This window comes from Pipistrellus kuhlii, unplaced genomic scaffold, assembly GCF_014108245.1.
Source record: "Pipistrellus kuhlii isolate mPipKuh1 unplaced genomic scaffold, mPipKuh1.p scaffold_m20_p_14, whole genome shotgun sequence".
NCBI classification, from domain to species: Eukaryota; Metazoa; Chordata; class Mammalia; order Chiroptera; family Vespertilionidae; genus Pipistrellus; species Pipistrellus kuhlii.
In genome coordinates, this window is record NW_023425449.1 from 18,348,557 (window position 1) to 18,376,309 (window position 27,753).

At 39.2% G+C, this 27,753-nt stretch overlaps 1 protein-coding gene across 3 annotated transcripts in view; it reads right to left on the reverse strand.

The window, feature by feature from the left end:
- TRPS1 (transcriptional repressor GATA binding 1) overlaps window positions 1–27,753 on the reverse strand; it is a 229,276-nt gene that overhangs the window by 185,351 nt on the left and 16,172 nt on the right. Inside the window, exon 2 of one of the 3 annotated variants that reach the window (XM_036436815.2) lies at window positions 2,933–3,104. The exons of the other annotated variants lie outside the window; for them this stretch is intronic. Coding sequence (XP_036292708.1) covers window positions 2,933–2,969 — 37 coding nt within the window. The 5' untranslated portion in view covers window positions 2,970–3,104. The remainder of the gene's footprint in view (window positions 1–2,932; window positions 3,105–27,753) is intronic. 3 annotated transcript variants of the gene reach the window in all.

Sequence of the window (27,753 nt, forward strand, 5' to 3'; positions counted from 1 at the left end):
GGGTCAAAATAAGAACACAGTGACAGATTCCTCTGCTAGAGTCTAATGAGTCAGAACTCTCAGGGCAGGAGGAGTAAGAAACAATTTGTGTTGTGTCAGTAAAGGAGGCAGCAATCACGGCTAGTTGAGGACTGAGGTTCCTGGTCTGTGTTTCTGAACCTCCCCTCCCCTGGCTGAAAACCAATGAGTGCTGGGTGAGCTTGTCACCCTGAATGTCCCGTGGAAAGACCCACCTGTGGCAGACTGATTCAATAAGGCTTCTGGGCTAGCCAGCTCTGCACAGGGTCCGATTTAACAATTAGTGACACCATGATTATCCAAAATGCCCTGAGCAAATCCAAATTCGTAACCTGTCAGTCTTTTTCATCTATAACGTGTCCCAAGTGCTAAGGGAACCACTCTGGCGTGATATATATATGGGTGTGCCTTTGCTTCTGAAAAGCTGCTCAATCAAAAAAAATTTTTTTCTAATATATTTTATTGATTTTTTACAGAGAGGAAGAGAGAAGGATAGAATGTTAGAAACATCCATGAGAGAGAAACATCGATCAGCTGCCTCTTGCACACTCCCTCCTGGGGATGTGCCTGCAACCAAGGTACATGCCCTTGACCGGAATCGAACCTGGGACCTTTTAGTCCGCAGGCCGACACTATCCACTGAGCCAAACCAGTTTGGCTCAATCAAAATTTTTATCATAGGAATCACTAAGTCAAGATAATCTACCAGTTAAGAGTATAAGAAGTCACTTATAAGATCAATATTGACTCTATTGAATAATGACAAAAGTGGTGTAACTGGCCCAGGTGGCGCAGCTCAGCGGCTGGGCATCAATGTATGAGCCAGGACGTCACGGTTCGATGCCAGGTCAGAGCACATGCCCAGATTTTTGACTCAGTCCCCAGTAGAAGGCAGCTGATCTATGATTCTCTCTCATTATGGGTCTATCTCTCTCTTCCTCTCCTTTTCTCTCTCTGAAATAAATAAAAGTATATTTTAAGAAAATAGTGTAACTGTACTTAAGAAGTACATTGCTCTTCTTATACAGAAATAAATAGTGCTAGTCACCAAGTATCTACAGAATTTCGTTCTTGGAATAACAGCAGCAACAACAAGAAGCATCTGATGAACAATATTAATTGGTGAATATAATAGAATCAGAGGTATGGAAGGGGAGTGAACTGATGATTCTTGGGGAAAAGGGGAGTGGGGGGTGTGGGAAGAGACTGAACACAAACTGTGTACCTATGGATGAGGACAATGAGGGGTGGGGAAAGGGCAGAGGGTTGGGTGGGAACCTGGTAGAGGGGAGCAATGGAGGGAGAGAAAAAAATGAGGAACATTTGTAATAATATGAACAATAAAGATTTATTTAAAAAAAAACAAACAAGAAGCATTTATAGGATGAAGGGCTGAAGTCGGCAGTCAAGGGCAAGAGGCAATGAAGACCTGCCAGGCCTCTGAGGGGCGGGGGAAGGAACATGGTCTTCACCTTTGGTGGCATTACCACTGGTCTCTACACTGGAACACTGGCTAACTCATTTGCTTCTTAAGGTTTGCATGTTAGTGTCTTATTTGTGAATGTCGAAGTTTTAGGAGACGTGTAGTTTTCTGTGGGAAGTGGGAGAAGTTGGGAACTTGTAGAAGCCCATGGAAGACTTGAGGGCCATTTTATTGGTAGTAAAGAAAAGAAAAATTAAAGAATAAGAGGGAAGTTTGAGAAATCAGTAATCATTTAAAACACAAGCGTTTGAGTAGAAAAATATACCTTTTTAACTTAGTTTACACAACAAACCATTCTAATTTATGGAGCATCAGCCATCCCTACATATAACCATATGGTGATTTGGCACAGTCATTGTCTGCCTTTCCCTCCAGAACTTCTTGGGTGTTTTTTGTTGTTTGTTTGTTTATTTGTTTGTTTTTAATTGCACATAAGGCCATTAGAAATACTGCAATGTGATTTTTGCTTGGACAAGTACTGAAAAGCCACATCGTTTAAATTTTAATATTTCTCCCTAAATATAAATAAAATCTAGCAAGGATGCACCAAAACGAAATTAATAAGGTTACACACAAAAAAGATAAAAAACAGCCAAAGGCAGGATTCATGAAGAAACGAGAATGAAATATTACAATTCATTAAGATTCTTAAAAGAAAATTAAGAAACTATAGTAATGCCAAGGTAATTTGAAAAGGCAGCAGCATTTTACACAGCAAGGGACAGAAGACAAAGTACTTAAAAGTGAATAGATATAAATATGTTAATATTGAACAACGTAATTCATTTTTCAGAACAACAAAAACAGTGGGTCATGCTCATTTATTGTGATTGTGAAGTAAAGTAAGGGTCATAGTTTAAGTACTTCTCAACCAGTATCTATAGTGACGGAGGGAAAATGTGATTTAATTAAATTATCATTCTTTCAAATTTCAGTTCCTTCCTCTACCCAAAAACAGGCCTTTAGAACCCATATGACTCACGGATTCCTTATGTTGAATAGTTCTCTTAATAATATATATCACAAAGAATTGAGCTGCTAGAACTTCAAAGACATATCAGAAAGGTCATTTTGGTTTTATTTTTTGTAGTGGGGGGAAGGGGCCTGATCTTTTGAGTTGGGTTTAAAAGAAAATATCGTGGTTAATTTAGTTGACTACACTTTGAAGTAGCTATAGAAAAAAATAATTTTCTACTGGAATTATATCACCGTAATTTTTCAGAATGACATATTATGTAAATATAAGCACATTCGCAATACTTCTAAGTGGAAGAAACTCCCCTAACAAATCATGAGTTAGATGCCAAAGGACTATAGCCACCCTCAAGTTATTATCTTTAAGACAAATAACAGATTGCATGATGTTCCACTGTATGCCAAGAACTTTCCCAGTTAACATTTTCACTTGAAAAAAAAAAATAGATCACATACTTGTAAAATCATACCCAGCATTGACTTCATAAGGCATGTGGCTTTAGAATGTTTTTTTTTTTTTTTTTTTTACAAGTATTAATCCTATCAGTCAACTAGCAGGAGGCTAATGCAATTGTCTTAGTAGACGCTCGGAAGACACAGAAGACATTTTGAGAGGTGATCTATACATCTGCAAAACAAAGCAAAACAAAAACATTTTCCTTCCTAAGTGATGTAAACACACTCAAATGTATCACACTGAACATACATCGCCATGCCCGCACTGCAGGCTGCTTGGAAGACACCTGATAAAAAGCACGAGCAAGGCTGGAACCGGTTTGGCTCAGTGGATAGAGAGTCAGCCTGCGGACTGAAAGGTCCCGGGTTCGATTCCTGTCAAGGGCATGTACCTTGATTGCGGGCACATCCCCAGTGGGGGGTGTGCAGGAGGCAGCTGATCAATGTACCTCTCTCTCATTGATGTTTCTAACTCTCTGTCTCTCTCCCTTCCTCTCTGTAAAAAATCAATAAAATATAGTTTGAGAGAGAGAGAGAGAGAGAGAGAGAGAGAGAGAGAGAGAGAGAGAGAATGGAAGTCATTTTCAAAGCAGAGCCTGGGCTGCTGGTGAAACGATGGAACCTCTAAAACCCTCTGAACTCTAAGCATCACAATACTTACCTACATGGGGGGCAGGAATAAAAGACCTTAATGAGTACACTCGGAGGGGCATGCTTCTAGAAGAGACACCAAGGGCACTTGCTGGGACCGCACAGTCATGCCTGAGGAAAAGCGGCATCCATGGCCAGGCCCTAGCAGGCTCCCATGTCGGGATATATGCCAGGCGGCTGAGAGAAGAACTAGTGCAATGCCATCGGCAGTTCTGCCTCAGAGCCACGTGAGCCTTACCAAGCGTTACAGAAACACCAAGCACGGTGGCCTGTGTTATCTCTCTAGCTATCTGCAGCAGTCTTCCATTTCCACTCTGGCTAAAGCAACTTATCAAGTCGTGACTGAACCGAACCAGCTTGAAACCCCCATTACTAGTACACCATCATTTTTTTATCTGAATAAAATTATTGAGGCATATATGGCATTAATGATCCTCATATAAATTAATCAGTTGTAGCATAAATACACTTATGTAAGTAAATGTATAAATATACATATATATATATATATATATATATATATATATATATATAAAATCACATCAAATTTGGTAACCCATTTTAAATGTTTTTTATTCTATTAAATTGACTATAGAAAGAAAAAAGAAATTAAAAATACCAGTTATAGTAGGCCCTCTATAAAGGACCATTTAGATAACGGGGCTAAAAGTGACTTGGATAATGAGGAGTTGAAGAATGTAACGGGAGATAAAAGGATCAAATTGCTAATTATATATATAATTATTGATTTCAAAGAGAAAGGAAAAAGGAGAAATAGAAACATCAATGATGAGAATCATTGATTGGCTGCCTCCTACACTCTCTGCACTGGGAATAGAGCCGGCAACCAAGGCACGTGCCCCTGGTTCATAGGTTGATGTTCAACCATGAGCCACGCTGGCCAGGCACTAATTTCAGTCCTTTACAGGATTTGAGATTTAAAAAAAACAAAACCAAAAAAAAACAATAAAAAGCCGAAGCCGGTTTGGCTTAGTGGTAGAGCGTCGGTCTGCAGACTGAAAGGTCTCAGGTTTGATTCTGGTCAGGGGCATGTACTTTGGTTGCAGGCACATCCCCGGTAGGGGGTGTGCAGGAGGCAGCTGGTTGATGTTTCCCTCTCATCGACTTTTCTAGCTCTCTATCCCTCTCCCTTCCTCTCTGTAAAAAATCAATAAAATATATTAAAAAAAAAAAAAAACTGGCCTGAGGGCTTGGGGGCAGAGAGCATTCCACATTCATATCATTGCTTACTTAGACAAACTCATGAATGCCCCTTTGGAGGCTGATATACCTGAATGCATATTGTGTGCCAAGATATTTAAACGGGTTAAAATATATTTAGCTTCTTAAAAATTCCCCTTTTGTATTAATTTTTATTACTGAGATGTAAGACATTCCAGTTGCAAAAATCTAAATCCCTACTCTTAATCGTTTCCTTCTAAATTAAAACTTAAATCTAAAAGCTTTCTTTGCATTTTTTAATACGAGTTTATTATTTAAAAAAAACAAACAAACAAACAAAACAATAGGATCCCGTACTGTTTCTATGCTACAGTATCATTTCCACAGGTTTAGGTGGGGGAAATAATCAGCATTAGAGCTTAAAATATAATTATGGTAACTACTTTATCTCCGTGAAAACAATGTAGGAAAAAAATTCCTTTTCTGTAGAAGATTGTGACTCATGCGCTCAGAATGGCACCTTCAGAGCAAAGGAATCTAGTGTTCCATTATTACCAAGATGTTGTGAATTAACTATTAATGAACTTACTTTTCTCTCTCTCCCCTCCCCTCTCCCTCTCTCTCTCTCTCTCTCTCACACACACACACTTATGAAGTAACACTTGCTCCAAAAAGTCTTGCAATATATAATCAAATGAATTTTTTAACCAAAGAAATCAACTAAGAAATCAATAAAGAAGTTAAAAAAAAACAACAACATTGAGCTCATCTATCCATCCAATGCAGGTGAGAATTAGAATGTATTTCCATTAGATGAGAAATCTCTTGAAGGTAAAAATTATAAATTCTATCTTCTTAGTAGCATTTTTGTCCTAACCAGAGTACTAAAGAATCAAACCCAAGAAGGAAGAATGATACAGCAGTTATGTGTCCAGTTTCTGAATCTGATTCAAGTCACCATTGATGTGACCAAGCCTCTTCCCTTTGGTGGAGCCTCCATTTTTAACCCTATATCGAGGGAATTACAATAAATTATTTCTAAACTGCACCCTGTCTCTAAGACTCAATAATGGTTCTGATGAATGGCATAGGCACTTTAGAAACCATTCTAATGTTTTCCCTAAAAAACTTTTATCTGATATCCTTAAAAGAATTAAATATTAAACCATCACACCTAAGGGCAGCAGAAATCCCACTGATGTCTACCATTCACTCAGTTATATATTGCCTCATTCATTCATTCATTCATTCATTCATTCAAATAAATGTATATCTAACATCAGCTATGTGCCAAATACATTCAGGGAGAGGACATTAATTTGAGACAGGTATTTTTAAAAAGCAAAGAAAAAGACTGTAAGAATCCCCTCTTTCTCAAAGAAGATTCAAACTTTTGAGTATCTTTCCAAATATTTCATCTACATAAATCCTCAACAAGGCTAAAAAGTGAAGGAAGCAACCCAGGGTGTAAGGTGACCTCAGTCTCAAATCCTACTGAGTATGATTTGTATTACAAGTAGCAGTTCTAATCATCATAGTATATAATGCCATCTGACATTTTCCTATTGTTTTTCCATACAATAAAACCATCAACTGTTTGAAATCAAAGCTTAACACAAAGGAGATGTGATAGTCTTCTCCTTAATATATCTCTCTTCCATGCCTGTTTATATCAACCGCCTAGGAGTTCTGAGTTATTAGATACACATATCATGAAGCTTTTATTTTAAAATTAAAAGAAGGGGGCAAGGGGGGAGGGAAGAACTGCAAATTGTTTCTTTTGATCAAAAGTCTCCCACAAAGAATTTAAAGAATTAAACAAGTGATAGCAAAATAAAAGGAAGGTCAAGTATGGGGCCTATAGCAAACTAGATAGTTTCCATATGAACAACATATAAAGATCAGTTTTTCAAGAACATATGTGTTTGCTCATTGGTTTAGGGAAAAAAAATTTTGAATGCTGTCTACTCCATATATACAGATCAAAATCAGATTGCTTAAGTGAACTATAAAATACAAGGGAACATTGTTTATCCAGTTCACAAACCCAAGAATTGCTGAGGGAGTTTAAATGTTTTCCATTTCTTCAGAGTCTAGGGCAATACTTCAATGGTAGATGGCTTTTCATGTAAACGGCTTCAAACTGCATACACCCAATGTCTGATCCTGTTCCTTTGCTATCCATGCCTATTTCATTTGCCCTCTGAATTGATTGATCCTGAATCTTGAAAGGTATTTTTGGACATCTTAAATCCTGTTGAGATTTAAATGTCAGCACCTTCAAACAATTCCCATCAAATGAATCTCTTATTAATTCACATCAAATTAATCCAAAATGATCCCTTCTATTAACATATGCTCCAGAGCACAAAGCCTCTTAATAGTCATCTGGACACTAGAACTAACCCACGTCTCTCTGAGATAAAGTGCACACTATTTAGATATCCTATTTCAAAGAGTTTCGACGCTGGCCCAAACACATTTTATTAGGCTCTTATTTCATCATGCTATGTTCTCTATATTTTAAATATCTCATTTCAAATGCACTAGTCTAGGTTTAAGATGATAGCCTGGTAATAATGTCAGATTTGCCCAAATCAGTCTCCAGATATCCATAAACATCTTAGAGAAAGTATTTCACTAACCATTTTACTTATATATGAAAATTACAAAACCTTTTTTCTTTTGGCCTTTAAAGTCTTTATACTAGAAGTCCAAATAAATATACCAAAAAGGAAAAAGGGAAAAAAAATGAAGCATGGGCCAATTTCACTAAACAGGGTAACTAAAATAAACCAAGAATAATTCGCAGATGACCAAAAAGAAAGGGGGATTAGTTTCCCTTCGGTAACAGGTGAGAGGCAAATGCATTAAAAGCTCTAATTTGAATAAGATCACAATTTCACTAAGCAAATTAAGAAATGTTACATTCATTTCCCCACGTACATGTTGGTTTTTCTTTTGCTTCCCTCTCAAAAAACAGAAAAGAATTAAAAGAATCTAAAATGACAACTGTCTGTTCAAACAGAGCAATCTGGCTCTGCTTGTGTACATGAACCAGGCTCAGAGTTATTCTTCTCTGTTTAACATAAGAGTATGTCAACTAATCCATGAGCCAAGAGCCAACATAAAACTCAAGTTAAAAAAAAAAAAAAAACAGGTCATGGAGAAGTGCACATGCACTTACTATACTGATGTGGGGCTGTGATTGACATTTTATTTATAAGTAAATTCAATTTCCACTGATAACAAAAGGAATGAGCAGGGTGCTTTGTAGGAATATCTTTTGACTTTCTAGCATTTGCCGAAAAACATTAAAAGATGGTTTAATTTTAACATAATGATATTATCTTGTCTTTTTTTTCTCCAATCTGTTGTTCAATAAGAGAGAAAAATCTCAATTATTACCTCAATCCAGCAATAAAACTGGCTAACAGCTTTCTCAGTTCTCCCCTAAAAAAAGAAGCTGTGTCAATCACTGCAAACCTATTTGACAAATTAATGCACATATACAGCACAGGGAATCTGGGAAAAGCATACCATGAAGATTTAATAAGAATGCTCACTGTCTTCCCTGCACTGGCAAGCCAAGTGTATTGAGCAAGATTTTTGCTAATTTTCTTCAGAGTGCAACTAGATACAAGATCAGAACAAATGCTGTGAAACCATATTGAGTGCTTACACTGATAATACATACATTTAACTTAAACTCACACATGTATGTGTTAAATATAATGTACTATAATGTATTATGATGTGATATTTAACATACTATCTAACATGGTATCTGTAACATGTATGTGTGTTAAGTATACTTGTATATATGTTTCATAGCCAAAGAGAAGGGAAGAAAGTCTGGGACATGATTTGCCACAGTTTTTGCTCATGAAATTGTGAAGGAACTCACAAACCACTGTGATGATCCCCACGGTACCAAAAGAAGCAGCTTTAAAAGCCTCACCCATCTGAGGATCAATAAATAGTCCAATGACTGACCCACAGGAGCGTCAACAGGTGAGGCACAGATCTCACGAGGGATCACCGAAGGCACACAGGCAGTGAAGGGGAAGACACAGGCTCAGCACGTTGCTAAGTTCCAGGAGGCCAGGGATCTCTGTTCTGTCTTTTGAAAAGTCCATTTAAATTAATAAACAGTACTGATGGATAGCTTTCACACTGTGTAATGAATACACACTAATGACATGAAATCTGGTTTAGCTATCACCCTCGTTAGTGCTAAATGCTTAATGTGACCAACTTAGCATCATTTTCCCTTCTGATAAAATCAAATTATACACACACAGGTTGGAAGGGTTTTTTCCTTCTTTTGTTAAGTGCAGTGAAATTTGCCAAGGAAAACAGGTCATTTTCTCAATGGGAAGCATTTTAAAATGGGAGAGCAAGTTCTGGGAGTAGAATAGGTTAAACCACTTTTTTTCTGACTCCTAGGTGAGAAAATTCTTTATACATATACAAAAAAAAAAAAAAAAGGAAGAAAAAGTACCAGCTGTAAGAATTCTTTTGGAATAAACTATTATTTCAGACATTCAGCCTCTGCCCACGTTTAGCCAGGCTCTGTCGCAGATTACTCCATTGTGCTAACTATTGACATGATAAGAAATTTAACATTAGCTTCACACAGTGAAATGGAAGGCAGTTCTCTGGTCATGCTGAGTTTAGTAGACACTGTACACTTTGAGTCCCTTTTCAGAGATCCATGATGTATGTCAGCGACTATCGCTCTGCAAAGTCCTAAGGTTCGTGGCATGGGGAGTCTGCTCCATTTGATTCATATTTCCAAGTACCAACCAGCCTCATGATGTCACTTACATGTGGAGCAGGAGATGCTGCTCTAAGCAAGCATTTTCAAGGAAGAAAATTATTGATTTTTAAAGCATATGTAATATTTTTAAAATGAAGTATTATTTCTTCATTAATTTGGCAAGAAAGCTGAAATGTTTTGATCTGCAGTGGACCATGTTAAAGGATCTGTTTAGCATGTGTGTTTGTTATCCCCAGCATGGTTATCAACATTGAAAGTTCAGGATCCATTATCAGGGAAGATGTAGAGTCAGTATTTTAAAAAGAATGTGCCATGGCAGAGGATTGGAGCTGTGATAGAAAAGTGAGCGAATATGCACGATATGATCGCAGAGGTCCAAATTATACAAGCAGGAACATGTATGGGGATGAGCTCAATGTGATCAAATCTCAGAGGAGTGCCACATACCCAGGTTACCCCTAAGCCCCTACAGCTCCTACTTCATTCATTTACCTAGAGTAGCAATTTTCAACCTTATCTCATGGCACAGATAAACTAATTACCAAAATTCTGCAGCCCACCAAAGACATAGTATATATTTTTTTGCCAATATGACAAAAAAAAATGGTCTAATATTTTGATTCATTCACAATGGACTGGATGGCTATTGTGGTGTTGGCTGTTATCATTCTTTTATTTGACAACTTAAGGGAAGAGAGGTCAGTGCCCCAACTAAATAGTCAGGCATTGCATATTTTAATAATTCTGGAGGCACACCAGCATGCGGCAACACACCAGTTGAAAATTGCTGACCTAAAGAGAATGAATAGCAATTTGATGCATAAATATAGGGCTGTGGAATTAAGTTAAAAATTAGCTCATTCCTTAAATATTTGCTATAGGTGATTTAATCAGTCTTTACATTTGAGTCGAGTATAAGAATCTATCTAAACACACACACACACACACACACACACACACACACAACTTTAAAAAGATTTTCACTGCCTGCACCCCAATTAGTAACTCCTTTTCTCCATCCATCTTACGGTAGACACCTGTCATAACAGACCAAAAGAAAAACATATATATGTATATTCCAGATACAGGTGTTTGACAAATATGTAAAAGTAAATAAACCCTTGTCTTTTGTTGTTGTTGTCAATCCTCACCTGAAGTGATTTTTTTTCCATTGATTTTTAAAGTGAGTGGAAGGGAGGGATTAAGGGGAGTGGGGAAGGAGAAAAATGTGAAAGAGACACATCAACTGGCTGCCTCCCACACTAGGGCAGGATCCAACCTGCAATCCAAGTACTTGCCCTTGACCAGGAATCGAACTTGCAATCCTTCAGTACAAGGGCTAGTGCTCTAACCACTGAGCGATGCTAACTAGGGCAATAAAAGTTTGTATTTTAAAGAAAAAGACTGGGACATAAAAGATTATAGGAAAACCTCAAATATCAGGCCAGACTCCTATAACTTAAGAAAACTAGAATGACATAAAACCAGAAATTTAATTCATTTTTTTATTGGTTGATTTGAGCGGGGGCAGGGGGAGAAATAGAGAAAGGGAGAAAGACAAATATTGGTTTGTTGTTCCACTTATTCATGCATTCATTGCTTCTTGTATGTACCCTGACCAACCAGACATCAAACCACAGCCTTGGCAATTGGGGACAATGCCGGGGCCCCAGAAGTTCAGTGTAAAAGTGCGGGCACAGGGACACATTCACAAGAATGCTCATTGTGTCATTTTTTGAATTGGCAAAACTGGAAACTAAATGTAGATCAGTAGCAAGACACTCACAAAAGTCCTTACCGGATAAATAAGGTATTAGCATATTTCTAAATTTCTGCATGTTGCTTAAACTATTATTTAAAATATTAAAAAAACAACAACAGTGGCATGTTATTGTGCAACAGAATGCACCGTCATACAGCTGAATATTATAGTGCAAACCAAATACAAGAACGTGAATGAATTTCACAAGTGGGATGTTGAGTGTGAGACATCAGACAGAAAGAATGCATTTCTAAGTACATGTGAATGCTGTGTTTTAATTCATGCAATGTTCAAAACAAGCAAAAACTAACCTAAAGTGTGGGCAGTCAGGAGAGTGATGAATTCCTGAGGGAGAGAAGGGAACCCAGAATAGGAAGGGACCCTAAGAGGTGTCCCTTTGTTGGCATGAGAGAGAGTTATACGGAATATTTATTTTGTAATAAACTCACTGAGCTACAGACTCTGTGCATTGTTCAGCTAAAAAGTTAGAAAAAGAGTGAGAGGGTGCATGTGTGTGCATTGTGTATGTACGTGTTTGTGTGTGTGTGTGTGTGTGTGTGTGTGTGTGTGTGTACGTGTGTGTGAGATGTGTTTCAGATGCTTTTCAGGAACCATGGAGTAATAAGTGGAGAAGGAATCTTTTAGCTGCCATTTTTAAAAATGTATTTTATTGATTTTTTTTACAGAGAGGAAAGGAGAGGGATAAAAAGCTAGAATCATCAATGACAGAGAAACATAGACCAGCCACCTCCTGCACACCCCCAATCGGGGATGTGCCTGCAACCAAGGTACATGCCCTTGACTGGAATCGAACCTGGGACCTTTCAGTCCACAATCCGATGCTCTATCCACTGAGCCAAACCGGTTTCAGCTTAGCTGCTATTTTTTGATGGGCAAACCAAGACACCCAATGGAATGGAACGCTGGCATTCACTACCCAGGCCACACTCAGACTGGATGTGCCAAAGCAGGCAATAAGGTGGAAGAAGAAAGAAGAGAAATGAGAGAAAAAAATGAAGAATTCTAGACAAAAGAGATTTGAAAGGATGAAGGGATTCAAAAGAGATTGGAGGCAAAAATAAGAGCTAGAGGGAAGGTAGGGTAGGGTGAGGGTGAGGGGGAGAGAACAAGTAAAGAACTTTTATGCATGCATATACCGTATTTTCCGGCATATAAGATGACCAGATCTATAAGATGACCCCCTAATTTTACAGTTAAAACATAGGTTTAGGTCTATATTCGCTGTATAAGACTACCCCCCACTTCCGAGGCAACACCAGTTCTTTTTTTAATAGACCACCTCTCTGACTCTGGCCAATCTGAGCAGGCTTTTTACTAGAACAGTGTCGTCTTATACACCGGAAAATACAGCATTACCAGTGGACACAGACACCAGGGGGTGAGGACATGAGTGGAGGGGGGGAGGGACCATGGAGAGATAGGACACATGTAATACCTTAATCAATAAAGTAATTTTTTTAAAAAAGAACAAAAAGCAAGAGACACCCTCTGAAGGGAAAGACAGTAGAGACAAGGAAAGGAGAGGAGAGCTCTGTCTTTGATTCTTCTGTTGGCAGGAGTGGTGTTGAAGGCGGCAAAGCACACACACATATCTGTACTTACTAAAAGTCTCACTGGGATGCACTACATCAGTCAGACCACAAAGACAAACAAAGACAAGAGAACTAACAAGTTGTTATTGATACCTTTTAGGCACCAGCCATGTGCTCCGTGGCTCACATAATTCTCTCCTTTAGTCCTCACTTGAGGCCTGCAAGGAATCCTATTTTTATAAAGGAGAAAACTGGAACCTAGAAAGGAGATAAACTAACCTGTTTGCCTCAGAAAACCAGACGAAAAAGATGAAAAACAGCCAAAACACACACACACACACACACACACACACACGAAAAGCATAATACTGTACTTTTCTCAGACAACTCACACATCTAAACTTTGAATATTCTTATAAGGCCGAATAAATGCTGGGTTTAAATGAAGTGTGGCAGATTCTACCTTCATTGAAAGTAGTTGTTCTCAATCTATGTAAAAGATATGCCATCTTGCAATTCGAATAATGACAGCTGTTTCTCATCTTGCATAAAAAAAAGATAAGTTAATAGGTAAAATTCTATCTATGTTAAACTTTCCACCTGGTTAATATTTCTCAAGACTTTGGTTTCTATTATCACATGCCTGCTAAAAAAAAAAAAAAATAAGTGAACAAGGAGCACACAAACGTCAACAGAGAAAGTTGAAATACTATTTCTTGAAACTATTTCATGTGGCATTTAATATTTCTTTTGAAGATACAAGCAGAAATAAAATGCAATCACATTTTATCCTACAGAAATGTGACTTTCACACAGTTTTTTTTTTTTTACTGCCTGATATGATAGTGCCAATAGTCATGTAGTTTATCATAAGCAATATTAAATGTAATCATTACATTCTAAATTTGTATTCATTTATATATTAATATACTAATGCATATGTGCATATATATTTATTTAAAATTGATCTCTTCCCAAAAGCTTCATATTTTGACACATTTAATTCTCAATTAGGTTATTGTTTACTGTGCCGTGAATGACTGAGTATTAATGACTTAAAAATTTTCCACTCTTGTTCATCAGGTAGGAAAATAAAGTACCAAGGCAACATCGGATATATGTGATATATATCACATATACATTCTGCATACAAGCATAGGCACTTCATACTAAAATTTCTAATCAGTTCATTCATTCCTACAATATATGTTATGTTTAGTGAGCACGTAATATGTTTAAAACAATGTTGCTGAAGACCAAAATGAGAAGTGTTAAGAGAAATTATTGCTTTTTAAGAAACTACCTCCCTCTGTCAAAGCAACATCTCAGTAGCAACACAGGATGAGATAAGATTTCACACCAAAAATCATCCGTGAGAACAATAAGTGTCTTTGAAGGCAAAGAGTAGGTCTTAAATGTCTGCTGCTATTTTTAACAAGTATTATTATTTCCACCGTTTCTTTAACTCATAATAGAATAATGTGATCAACAGCACTGGAAACACTTAGGGAGCTGATAGTGGAGATGAACCTGAGGGAGAAATTAGAAATGAGAAGGAAATTAAAAAATAATAATAATAAAAACTATGTTGAAGTAAACAGGAGAAAGAGAAACAAAGGGTTGCTCTCCAATATAAACATATGTCAAGGGACAGTGACGAATCTGAGGGAGGGGGAAGATCAGATAAATGCTTACGAAAGGAAACTAGACTTTTTTGGTGGTTGAGCATGCAATAGAGTACACGAACACTGAATTATAATGTTGTGCACCTGAAATGTACAGGATGGTACTAACTAATAATACCTATATGCACACATCGATATCTGGGTTAGCAACATATGTGGTTATAAAGCTTAATAAGTTAGAATCTTGAACCCCAGTTGATGAAGCTGGAGCACTTGTAGAAATAGGAACCCACGTGAAGTTTCTAATAGAAAGAATTAGAAAACTAAACTAGAGGTGATGTGAAGAGTACACAGTGGAAAGGTGAAAAAGGAAGAATGCCATCTAGCTCAAAAAACAAACAAACAAACAACTGCTTCAACTGTGATCATAAATGAAAGAAGAATTGTTTTCAAAATTCAGGAATATCTTATAAGTTCAGATGAAAAGACAGGGTTACGGAGATGCATTTGTGAGACATTAATGATACTGGATTATTTAGGCATTTATGTGTGACTGCATCTTTGGTAGTTTAAGTTGGAGTTACATTTATTAATGTTCCATTTATCTCCTTCAATATTTAGGTTCCTGCCTGGATAGTGTCCCCCTTTTCCTTCCCCTGGTCATTCATATTGATATTCTCAAGTAAAGTACCTATAAATAAGTAGGTGCTGTTTAGTAAATATTCATGGAGTGAACTTATTGAAGTTTAGCAAATATGATTAGTGACGCTTATTGAGAAGACAAAAAGAGAAAATCAACTGACCTAGCTATCTGACACCCATTTGTTGGTTTCTGAAGTGCCTGTTCATACTTGCTGATTTATCTTAGCCCTGTCAATCCTAATCCATTCCAACTTTTAAGTTCTACAGCATTTTAAGGAGTTTTTCAAAGTAACTTAAAAGTAAGCCTCCCAAAATGATCCCAGATCTTTCCAGTCCCATTGGGAGCTCACTCAGAACTTGGTGAAAAACGCATTGATAATCCAACTGGTATATTTGGATCCATGTAAGAGAGATTAAGAAGTACAAATTGTTAAAGAATAGTCACAGGGATGTACATTACAGCACAACTAATAGAGACAATAATATCCTAATAACTATGTGTGGGACCAGGTGGGCACTTGCAATATCGGGGACCTGTTTTGCCCACTACGCTATAGACCTGAACCTCATACAGAGTAATACTGAATATAAACTATAATTAAGAACTTTTTTTCAAAATCACAATAAAAAAAAAATATAGCTCACTTTAATTTTTAAAAAAATTAAAGTGAGCTATATTTTAATACTTAACATATCAAATATTAAAATAAATAAATAAACTGAGAAGACCTCCACACAACACTCTTCTTTATTTCCAGCCAGATCTATACAGAGAAAAACTTGGCAGACCTTATATTTCGGTACTAAATGTTCATCTAAGATTCCATTTTAAAGTACTGCTCCCTGGAAACTATTCAAGTCTCCCAGTTCCTCCCCATCCTGATGGTATTTGCTTTTAGAGTAGGAGAACTCCAAAATCAGGTCATTTTTTTTAGGCAAAAGTTTGTCTTCTTTGTGCCCATTCAAAACAATTGCTCCAAGGCTCTGTAGCGGAGAACCCGAGACATGAGCACACAGGCTCTCACGGGCTGACCCCAGGACTCGTGGTAAGGCCACAAAGACACCCTGAGGCACAAGCCAACAGGATTTTTAGCCAAAACACCTGGCACTGCTCTCAAGTTTGAGATAATAGTCCTCGCCAAAAGTTGTGGGCAGAGATCTCCTTGTACTTCCAAAAGCAACACCTGGCAAAAACGGCCTCTTTTTTTATTCTAGGTTGGACAGAATAAATAAGAGAAATGCACACACTTAACACAGACACACACACACAGTTACACACACACTAACGGGAATGTAGGAAGCGTATAAACCAAAACCAAGAATGGTGGTGGCCCGGGTTTTTATCCTCTTTGAAATGGCCTGTCTTGTCTTAATTATTATAAAAATAAGTATAACTTGTCTACTTGACAAAGTTATTTTCTGGAAGGAATGAAAAGAGACGAGGATACAAATTAAATGCAAAAGATAACAGACATTGGACTGGGTTGTAAAAGGCGGTGTCTATAACGGTTGGTATACTCCCCACCCTTCCCCAATAGACAGAGTTCGCAGCAGCTGCACACAGAGTGAGTACTCTCTACTCTACATGTCGAATGAAGGACATTCAGCTACCGACAAGTATTGGGAGCAACAGGGACTTCATGAACAGGTAAATTCAAAAATTGCTCTAAGGCAGACAAACATGGTAGCACAGAAAGAAAATAAAGTGAATTGGACCAGACTTCATTTTTTGAAAGAGTCACTGAATTTTCTGTGTACATCAATGTTTCTCTTAAATAGTTTTTATACTATTGAGTGGCAGCAGAGTGTCTGATGTCTGTGTCACTTCATGACGAAAGCATTAGATACAAAACCATTGTGTCTTTGAACAAACGATAAGCCCTTAACTTCTTAGTTCCACAGTCTGTTACCAGAGAATGTTATAAGACATTGGAAAGATTGGGAAATATGATTTAAATATAATCATATTTGCAACTCATTTAATTGTAGACTTTATAATTGCATTCGGAGGGAAAAAATAACCTTTATAAAAGGCATTTTGTAAAAATTCCTAATGAATTCTTAATCTTGTGTGCATCCCTCTCCTAATTTCCAGCTATCCATGTTAAATGAAAAAAGAGAGAGACAGCTTCATAAGTGAAACAATAAAACAATATTATCTGAATTTGAGAAAGGCTCTCCTTTTTCATGATGGAGAACATACAGACCGTCAAACCTCAGAGGGAAGGTAGGGGAAGGTGGATGTAAGGGAGAGAGATCAACCAAAGGACTTATATGCGTGCATATAAGCCTAACCAATAGACACAGACACCAGGGGGCGAGGGCATGAGTGGGTGGGGGTGGGCAATGGGGCAATAAGGACACTTATGCAATACCTTAATCAATAAAGAAAAAAGAATATACATGTTTTTTCTAATTCACTAAAGAAAATAAACTCTCTCCCCACTCCTCAGCTCTTCCCCTCCCCTGCCTTTCAAATTCTTTGCAACAGCAAAATGATGGCCATCCATTTCTAAGCTTTAAGGGGACAAAGTCAAGCCTACCACTCATAATGTTTATTAGTGTTCATAGCAGCAAGGAAATCATAGTGCCGCTATCACTTTTCATAGGAGACCGAGTTTCTGGGAAAGGCCATAGAAATGAATTGTTGATAACGAATCTATCGTATCCAAGACTGTCCTCAGTACCTGTTCCAAGGTTTGAAAGCGACATGATAGCTTCACTTCATCTTCCTGACTTCTGAGGTGCCCGTACATGTGAAAGGATGCAGTCTGTATTCACATTGGGAGTGGCCCTCCAGGAGAGGTTAAACCGCTGTCCTGGATACTTAAGGTTCAGAAGGTAACTCTTTTGTTCATACCCACTCTGTGGCTGAGGTTCAGAGTCGGACAAGAAGACTTACTGATTGATCCAGGTCCTTAGGCTCAGGCAGTCTTGGGCAATTCAACTAAACTCAATATTACTGCTTAACTTGGGGAGGCGGGGGGGTGCAGTGGGAACAGTCTGGATTCGTTTGCAGCAAGTTTTCTGTGTAACTTAAAATATTTCTGGAGAAATATGGTAAAGCGATTCTCCTCCTGGAACTAGATCCAATGACACTGTCACATTAACTCACAGCTTGTTAAATACTGTGCAATCTTTCTATAACATTCTTTGTTATGAGACTGGAAATCAGCATATGGGAATTGCTCTTTTCCTGCTAAACTGAAGTCATTACTAACTACTCATCTGTGACATGTACTCGTTCTTGTAACCAGGGATTTTAGCTTCACAAAATTTAGAAACTGCCACATTGTTTCTTGGCATCGCTTTCGAATGTGACATCACTGAAATGTTGGAAAACTCGGCTATAGCAAATACACTCGTGGGTTCTGGATTAAAGATTGCCCAGAAGGGGCAACAGGGTCTCTGTAGGGACCGACCACAGTTCATTCTTTCAATTTCTACCTTCACATGCCTTTCATTAGAGGCACATGGAATTACAATGAGCTCACAGATGCAATTCAAAATGGGTTATCAAATTACCAGAATATAGAAATGACTTCCAGTGACTGAAAATCTGTATCGAAATACAACTGTGATGTGGAGAAGAAAAGCTCCATTTTCAGTTTACTTAATTTCCAGAGTCTAAGGAATGGGAGTATTTTTAAGTGTGCATACTTATTATCAAATACTATATGCAGGTATGCATGCCATAAATACAACATAAATACAAATACAGATATACACCTACTGATTCATGACTGACAAAGTAAACAAGGAACTGTGTCTACATGATAAAGACTTTTTCAGAGAATCAGTATCACTCAGATCCTCCGAAAGTCTCATTTTGGGAATTCTTTTGTGATTTCTGGAAATTCCTCCATTATTTGAATACTTGCCTAAAAAGAGAAATTCTAGTCTTTTCATCAATGCACTGAGAGCCCTTAGTTATGGAGCTTGTGAATTTTGTTTCCAAGTATAATTCCATAGCAGCGTTTGCCAGCAAAAATTTAGTATTAGTACTCTCAACAGTGACCTCTTTTCTATTAAATCAAAAGTAATTCCAACGGTCCACTGTAATTTCCCCTAGAAAATATGGATGACATCTTGTGTCACTGTTAGGAAAATAGCTTGAGCTTCTAACCTTAAAAAACACACACACACAAACACCTTACTAATTTTAATCATTTTTGTTATTTCTTTAACAGACATATTTTGTAAATAAATAATATTTTATCTCTGATGTTAAAGAGCCTGCTTACTTCTGGCAAAGGGAAAAAAATACACACACACACACACACACACACACACACTCACACTTAACTTGAAAATCTAGGACATGTGGTTGCAAGTGACGCCTCAGAATGACTGTACCATACAGCACAACCTACAGAGGCCATGAAATCACATGACTATTTATTATTCTCCTGCGGAAAAACTGAGTGACCTCAGTGGTAACAAATCATTTTTATTCACAGAGTGCTTATAATCATATGACACATATCCCATATAGGGAGGAAAAAAAAAAAGATACATTCTGAAATGTCCACAGAGAATAACTCAGTATTATCTATGAGATACTACACAGGAAAGGGTCTGATGCATTCTGACAAAGTTACCATAACCTATTGACAAATAGTGCAATGATGAATTCTGAAGGGGAATTCTGTAAGACTCATATGGGAGAAGAAAAATAAGTTTTATGAGGTTAATATAAAAAGTAAGCTATGATGGGGAAGCTCTGGTTTTTAGAAAGTTATGCTTTAAAAGATGTCATGTATTAAAATGAAGTACTAATACAAATACAATTTAAAATAAAAATGAAGGCATGGATCATTAATAACCCAAAGAATAAGTTACAAATAAATGATGTAAAAAAAACAAACAAACAAACCCAAAAACATGTCCTTTAGTAACTTGAACAATTCAGAGCAGCCCTATACAACAAAATTTGTACAACAGAAACCAAACATCAGAACTGACGAATGAAGGCATGTATTCTTCCAAGGAAATGACGCCAGCTGGTCTTTTGGAATAATTAATAGCACTCTTCTCTATAATTCCTCTCTGTATAGATCCCAACTATAATATTTTAAATTTAAAAATAAAAGAAGGCTTAAGAAACATCATGTTGAACAGTCTAAATGAGTACTCCCATAGTCAGTGATATATGAAAATTAAAAAGATTAAAAACAAGATAATTATTATAATTATTATAGATAGAAAGAGCCCTGGCTGGTATAGCCCAGTGGTAGAGCCTTGGTCTAGCCTGCACAGCAAGGGTCATGGGTTCGATTCCCAGTCAAAGGCATGTACCTAGGAGGTGAGCTTACTATCCCCCACCCCCACCCCCCCGGAGACAACCGGTCTACATTTCTCTCTCACATCAATGTTTCTCTCTCTTCCTTCCCTCCCTCCCTCTCCTCCACTCTCTCTGAAGAGCAATGGAAAAATATCCTCAGGTGAGGATTAACAGAAAAAGAAAATTCTCACAGCCCTCTGGCATTCACCAAACCTGTTTTCCATATATAATTTAAATTGATTCTCCTCCCACAGCCTGTTCCCAGGTAGGATTACTCACAGTCTAGCTGGGGACGCCGTACACTAGAGAAAGGAGAGACTTACGCTAACTCTGATTTTATTCTAACAAAGCCACACCACAGATAGGAAAGCATAGCCACCGCCCGTCCATCTTCTAAGGACAACCGGACACTAGCCTATTTCATACAATCACATGTTCCAGAAGTCAATAGGATGGCTGGGTCTCTTTCATTTTATTTTATACTACACATATTTGGAAAATAAATAAGCTTGGAGCGAGGTCAAAGTGTGCAAGTGATTGGAAAATGCAAAAAACAAACAACAAAAAGGACAAAAGATATTATGATGTGCATTTATGACCACTCAAGTACTAAGAAGTCCCTGAACTCTGGGAATTCGGCTCTAACAATAAACATAGATCGTGGCCTCAGTCTTCATTTGTATGTTAGAACCAGTGTTCCTGGGACTGGGATTTGAGTATCTTTGTTTTAAGAGGCCTGGTGATCATCTAGGTAAGTTTGAGGACAGGACAGTGCTCACTCATTGGTTTAGTACTGTTTTTGTTTTTAATTACAACATTCTTTTCTTTTCAGCATATTACTTTAAAAAAGATTTACTTATTAAACCATTTCATATATTTAACTTTGTTCAATAAAACATCTCCAGTCCTAGAGTCCTATGAAATCAACGTAACAAAGCCCAGCCACTTCAAAAAGGCTTTCTAAATTCTTCCTACAGGGAGCAACACTAGAAGTTAATGCTATGAAGTAAAAAAGGGTATTAATGTTCCTCTTCTTTTTTAATTTTAAAATTAACAAAGGCATCAATATAGAAACCCCGTCATCCATAAGTTAAAACGGCCTCTTGCATTCAGCTCTATATCAACTATTTCCTTTACGTCAGAAAATACTGAGTTTTTCAAGGTAAAAACAAAGCACCTGGGTATAAATTATATAACTCAATAAAGTTCATTTCCTTGCTAAATATCTCTGATAGCAAGGAATTTAAAAGCACCTCTGCTAAAAGTACAGATGTATCAAGACATGGCCTTAATAATATGAGCTTCCAGAAAAAAGAAATGAATACAAAGGGTGTAAAAAGCCTTGGCCTTAAATATAATTTAAAAATAAACTCAATAAGGTAGAGGGATAACACCTCATAAGGATCCATGCAGAGCAACTGTCTTAAAATTTAAGAAAAATATCAAGGCCTCCATTCCTAGATCACCAAAATATAACAGAAGCTCCAGCCACTCCAAAAAGGGCTTCCTGTACTGATAAGAGACTCTGAAATTACTATATCAATGGTGATTTCGTGCATATGTCTTCCTTGTGTTTCTTTTATCCAGAGCTTTCTGCCTGAGAATGCAGGAGACACAACAGGCCCATCTATGGTTGCATAAATAAATGCCCTTCAGAATATCAGAACTGTTGGTTTAAGCAGCCCTATGAAAACTCTCAAAAGGAACGCGCGACCGGCCTAAAGACTTAACAATCCATTTTTAATTACCGTCATGAAAAAACTAGAACTTCAATTCTTGTGTCTACAAGTTGCACACAGCGGTCCCAGGTGACTGCTGGGATCTGAAAAGTGTGGATGAACCCCTGTAGGGATCCGAACCGCAGGGGGGGGAGGCAATGAAATGTGAGCATCAAATCCAAGGGAGACAGCAGAGACAAGAGGAAGCGAAGGAGAAGACCAGGCAAGAGGCCGGAGAGTGGATGGAGGGCGCAGGCATGCAGTGGGGAGAAGGGGGTGCAGGTGGAGGAGGAGGAGGGCCAGGCAGGCCAGCGCACCAGGCCGGCTGCAGGCAGCTGACCCCAGGGGCGGGCGTGGGGAGGGCGCCCGGGAGGGAGGCGCGCGGGGGGCCTGAGCTGGGTGCGCACCAGCCCGCCCGCCCTTGGGGTGCAGGGGGGGAAAGGGGGCCGGCGTGCACCGCCGCTTCCGCAGGACTTCCTGCGACAACACGCCCACAGCCGGCTGTGCAGCGCGTGGTGGCGGCTGCAGGCCCGATGCCTGCGCCAGCGAGGGAGCGCCGGGCGCACAGAGCTCCCGCCCGCAGCTGCAGGGGCCGCCGGGCCCGCAGCCTCCTCCAGGGCCGCCGGCTCCTCGCTGCTCCGCCGCTTCTGGGGAAGCCCTGAGAACCAGATGCAATCCTATTACTGCTGCTCCTCTGCGGGTCTGATCTTTTATTTCTCCTTAAAAAAAAAAATCAAAGGAAACAAACAAACAAACAAAAAGCTATTTTACTCCTGGCTTTTAGTTCTGCGATGATACTAACTCTCGTCACCAAAACACGCTGGGTCTTTATAGCTTCTTCATAAAATATAAATCACTTTTTTTTTTTTAATTAACCCAACAGAGACAAAAAGGCAGATGACAAAGGGTGTTATTTATTGTTTGTTTGTTTGTTGTTGGTTGGTTGGTTGGTTGTTTTTTATGTCTGACCCAAACTGACCTTTCCACCATGAGAAGTTTGTGCTCCACACAGAAGCCACACTTGCCCAGGCCCGTGGGCCCAGGAGTGACCCAGGAGGGCAGACCACGGAAGACACACTAAGTCCTGGGGATTAAAGGGGCAGTGCCACATCTCCTTGTCATTCAGCAACGTCCCCTTGCAGGAGTTTGCTGATCGCAGCCTTTCTAACTGTAAGGGAGTCAAGAAAAGGCAGTTACTTAGACGAATACAATTTTTTTTTAACCAGGAGATTGCAGCCATCTCTATGAAAAAAAAAAAAGAAAAAAACACACACGTCGAATGTGAATTATTACTAAAGCCAGGTTTTAAAATGCCCCATCTATAAAGGCGATGGTTTTATCTCTGACAAGGAAGGCAGATGAGGACCCAAGGAGAGAAAGCCTGGAACATACTAATAGGAAAGTCACCTCATTTTCAAACTCCTAGAAAACACAGCAACGCCATACCTGCTCACACCTGGTGAGAAAGAAAGGAGAAGAGCTTCCCAGGCCATATCACTCCAGGCAGGCTGCCAGGGTTCAAATCCCGATCCTGCTATTGCTACCTGCATGCCATGGCCCCGGCAATGCATGAAAACCTCCCTGAGAACTGAGGATGATCACTGTGTCCTGTTCCATGGAGAAAGCATACTTAGCAGGGTGCTCAAAAAATGGGAGCCACGATCGTCACCTGAAGGTGGTTTCCCCAAGAGAGGGCTGGTCCTGTGAGAAGTAAGCAGCCCTTTTCCCTGTCGGCCTGGTTCACCCACGGCCTGAGGTTACTGTCGCTTTTCCTGAGGGATCCGTGCTGGGTAGGCATGGACCCAATCAGTGTGCTGTCGCTGCACGCCGCTCCAGCTCATTTCTATGCAAACGGTGTCCAGCCTCTGGGCAAAGTTTGCATGCCCTCTGCTCCCTGATTTTCACAAGTGCAAACACGACGACGACCGACACGTTAATAAATGGGCTCCTTCCCATCATGAAAGGGCGCCTCGCAGCTTCAACAGACAGGAAACTGGCCCGGTGCACAAGGCTGTCCAGCTGTCTTCTCCAGCGTCCACTCCTCCTACATACAGTCCGATAAGGAACGTTTTCAGGGAGCCAAAACACACGTTTCCTTCCTCTATTTCTGCATTTAGCAGACAGGAGAGCCAGCGAGTCATGTCAGGGATTAGGAAACGGCAAGGAAGAGATTTCTAAAGCTACCAAAGCGACCAGAACAGCAGGACTCAATTTCGCATACTCGCTTTTCAACCAGAAGTATGTACCCCTTCCTTCAGTTGTGGAAAAGTACAGAGGATTTAAAAAAACAAACAAAAAACAAAAAACAAACAAAAAAACCTCCTGCTAATTAACTAGACTGTTGTCTTCCATGAAACTCTGTCCACTGTCGATTAAATCATTTGTAAAATTCAGGCAGATATTACTTTTAAACATCCAAAGATCTCCTTCAAAGGATCTTTAAAGTTGGTGATAGACATAAGGTCAATCAGAAAAGTAATGTTTATCAATAAAATTAGCCAAGGCTTTTAGAAAGCTTTGGAATGTTTTATTGTTAAGGGAGAAATAGAAAACAAAAAACAAAAAACAATGAGTCTTACAAGGAAGGAACTGTTCTAGATGTAAAAAAAATTCATTAATTAAATCTTCTCCTTTATTTATTCCTCATAGTTCTGTGTCCATGCAAATTTGGAAATGCACAATAATTCTTCAGAGCTGTTTGAAATAATATTTAAGTGCTTAACTGATTCATATATTAAATAAAGGGACTTCCCAATTCTCAGGTTAAGGGAATATTTTTAGTTAAAAAAAAAAAAAAACTACAGAGAGAAGACCAAGGAGATGGTCTTTAAAAACAAAAACAAACTTCAAAATTGTTCCTTCACTTTTAAGATGAAATTAAAAGCCATTGTTAAAACATTCAAAGAAGTCTCAGGCGTTCCTTGACCCAACATGAGAACTGTCTCAGCAGCTATGATTCAGTTATCCCTTTACTGGCCATCTTGCTTGGAGCCAGGGGTATTAAATAGAGTGAATGGGATGCCCTAAGCCTGGGCATCCCAGAGCAGCATTCCTTACAGTTCTGCTCAGCTCCTGACAAACCCTATTCATCAACATCCTTGTTGGAACTTCTGAAGGTCTCACTTAGCCTTGCTCCCTCAGCGTCCAAGCACTGGATCCCTTACAGGTAACTTTCATCGAGACGCCAATACATTAGCCACTGTCTCAAACATCACAGCACAACAACATCTGGGCTGACAAATCCCACACAGAGAAGTTAAAGCTACACATTTCTGACTCGTGGCCTTGGGACCTAACGCTGTCATCCTTCGTGTTTCCAGGGTACATCACTTATCACGTGGCATCGTTGATGACTCTGTCGTACCTCAGATGCAATGTCAGTAGAGCCCGCCAAGGCACTCCGGGTTTCCACATTTCTGTAGTGTGCAAATGTATTCAGGCCTCCCCTCGCCTCCGTTTCAAGGACGCTGCCACACTAGGTTCAGTGATATTAATCAATAAAAGGCAGAATGTGAAAGCGCATTTCAAAGCACACTGTGTTAAGTCACAGCCAGCAGTGTTGTTATACTTCAGGAAAAGTACATTAGGGCAAAGAGGCAACATCAGATAACAACCCTTCTCGTCTCTGGAATCTGACAATACAATTTCCCAGTTTTCTCAGCACCTAAAAGTCCTATACGCTTCCGGATGAAGCATTCTTCCCCCACGTGCCAGTTTAATGCAATGCTTTTGAGAAACCACCGTATCCAAGGCACTGTAAAGAGAACAAAATTGAGTTGAGAATCTTCTTTCCTCTCCTCAAACTTACAAGGGAAGCCAAGGCAGGGGAGTTTAAAACTAAAGGAAATGGAAAGGCTTTCAAAAGAAGAAATACATGGCCTGCCCACGTGGCTCAGCTGGTTGAAGCACCATCCCATGCGACAAAAGGTGGAGGGTTCAGTTTCTGGTCAGGGCACATACCTAGGTTGTGGATGAGTGCGGGTTTGATTCCTGGTTGGGACGTATAGGAAAGGCAACCAACCGAGAGATGTTTTCTCTCCCTGCCCCCTTTCCTTTCTCCCTAAAATCAATAAACATATCCTCAGGTGAGTTTGAAAAAACAAAACAAAAAAGAAGAAATATGAAAGCCAACATCTGCGGAATAGATAGAATTGGTATAGTTAAGATTGGATGAAAGGTATTTCTTAAAGGGAAAAAACATGAATACACGGTGGTTTGGGAATATTCTGGGACTAAGTCTTTGAGGATAGAACACAAGGTGTTGTACCGACGGAACTGATAAATTGGGAGATCTAATGATGATAAACAAATTTACAAACAAACTAGAGGCCCGGTGCATGAAATTCGTGCACTGGCGGGGAGGGGGTAATACCTCAGCCAGGCTTGCGTCCTCTTGCAATCTAGGAGCCCTCTGGGGATATCCAACTGCTGGCTTAGGCCTATTCCCTGTCACCAGGCTTCTGGCTGAGTGGCACTCCCTTGTGGGAGCACACTGACCACCATGGGGCAGCTCCTGCATTGAGCATCTGCCCCCTGGTGGTCAGTGCGTGTGATAGCAATCGGTCATTCCACCATTCAGTTGATTTACATATCAGCCTTTTATTATATAGGATACCTATGGCACTTGAAGACCACTGACATTGGAACTCAGAATCCAAGTTAGGTTTAGAGGTGAGTGTGCTGGAGTTCTTTCATTCGGATCAAAAGCTGAAAGCATACAATCCTCCACGAAAAGTGCAGAGACGAAGAGGGAAGTCAAGGGCAGATCAGAACACATATGGCAGGAACCTAGTAGCCCAGAAGCCCAGCCAGGAGAGATACCCAAGAAAATGGCTGGCAGCATCCAATACATTTAAGAAATGCCGTCAGATGGAAAGACAATTGGGCTTGGCTACCAGAGGCCTCGGTGTCCTCGGGATGGTGTCAATAAATGGAGGAGCCTTGGCAGAGCCCACAGAGCTGAAACACGAAGATGTACGGGAAAAGAAACCCAAATTCGAGCTTTCAATATTTTTTCCCCGCTCTGTTTTTTTTTTTTTTTTTTTTTTTTTTTTTTTTTTTTTTTTATATCTGAGTAGGTTTATCTTTTATCTGGAAAAAAATATATATACCGCATTCCCTATCTGGCTTAGGAACACTCTAATTAATAAATCTCAAAGAGCAACGTTTTGACTTTGTGCCATGCCAAGTACAAGATGAAATCCATCTGGAAATAAATTAAAAAGTAGCCTTTTGTGTTGCTTTACCTTGTATTTTTTCTAAGCCGTCAAAGGAGATATCTTCAACATTTGTCAATCCTTTCCCAAAATTACTCCAGCGCGGAAGCCCAAACCCATCAATCAGCTTCCGTGGCCATCCATTAGCTACCGAATCGCCACTGGATTTCTCCTGTATTCCAAGAACGCTCCGTAAGCAACTACACTTGGATGGTAATCCAAATGGGCAGAAGATAAATGCCATTTAACGACCCTCTGTAAGACATCCAGGATAGTCTTTGCTCACAAACATGTGCCATGGGAACAAGCACAAAACGGGATATGAAATATTAAAAAGAATGTGTGAGAAGAGGTTTACCCAAAGTAAGGGAATATATTAGCAGAGTCGTGATGAAGGAGGAGCAA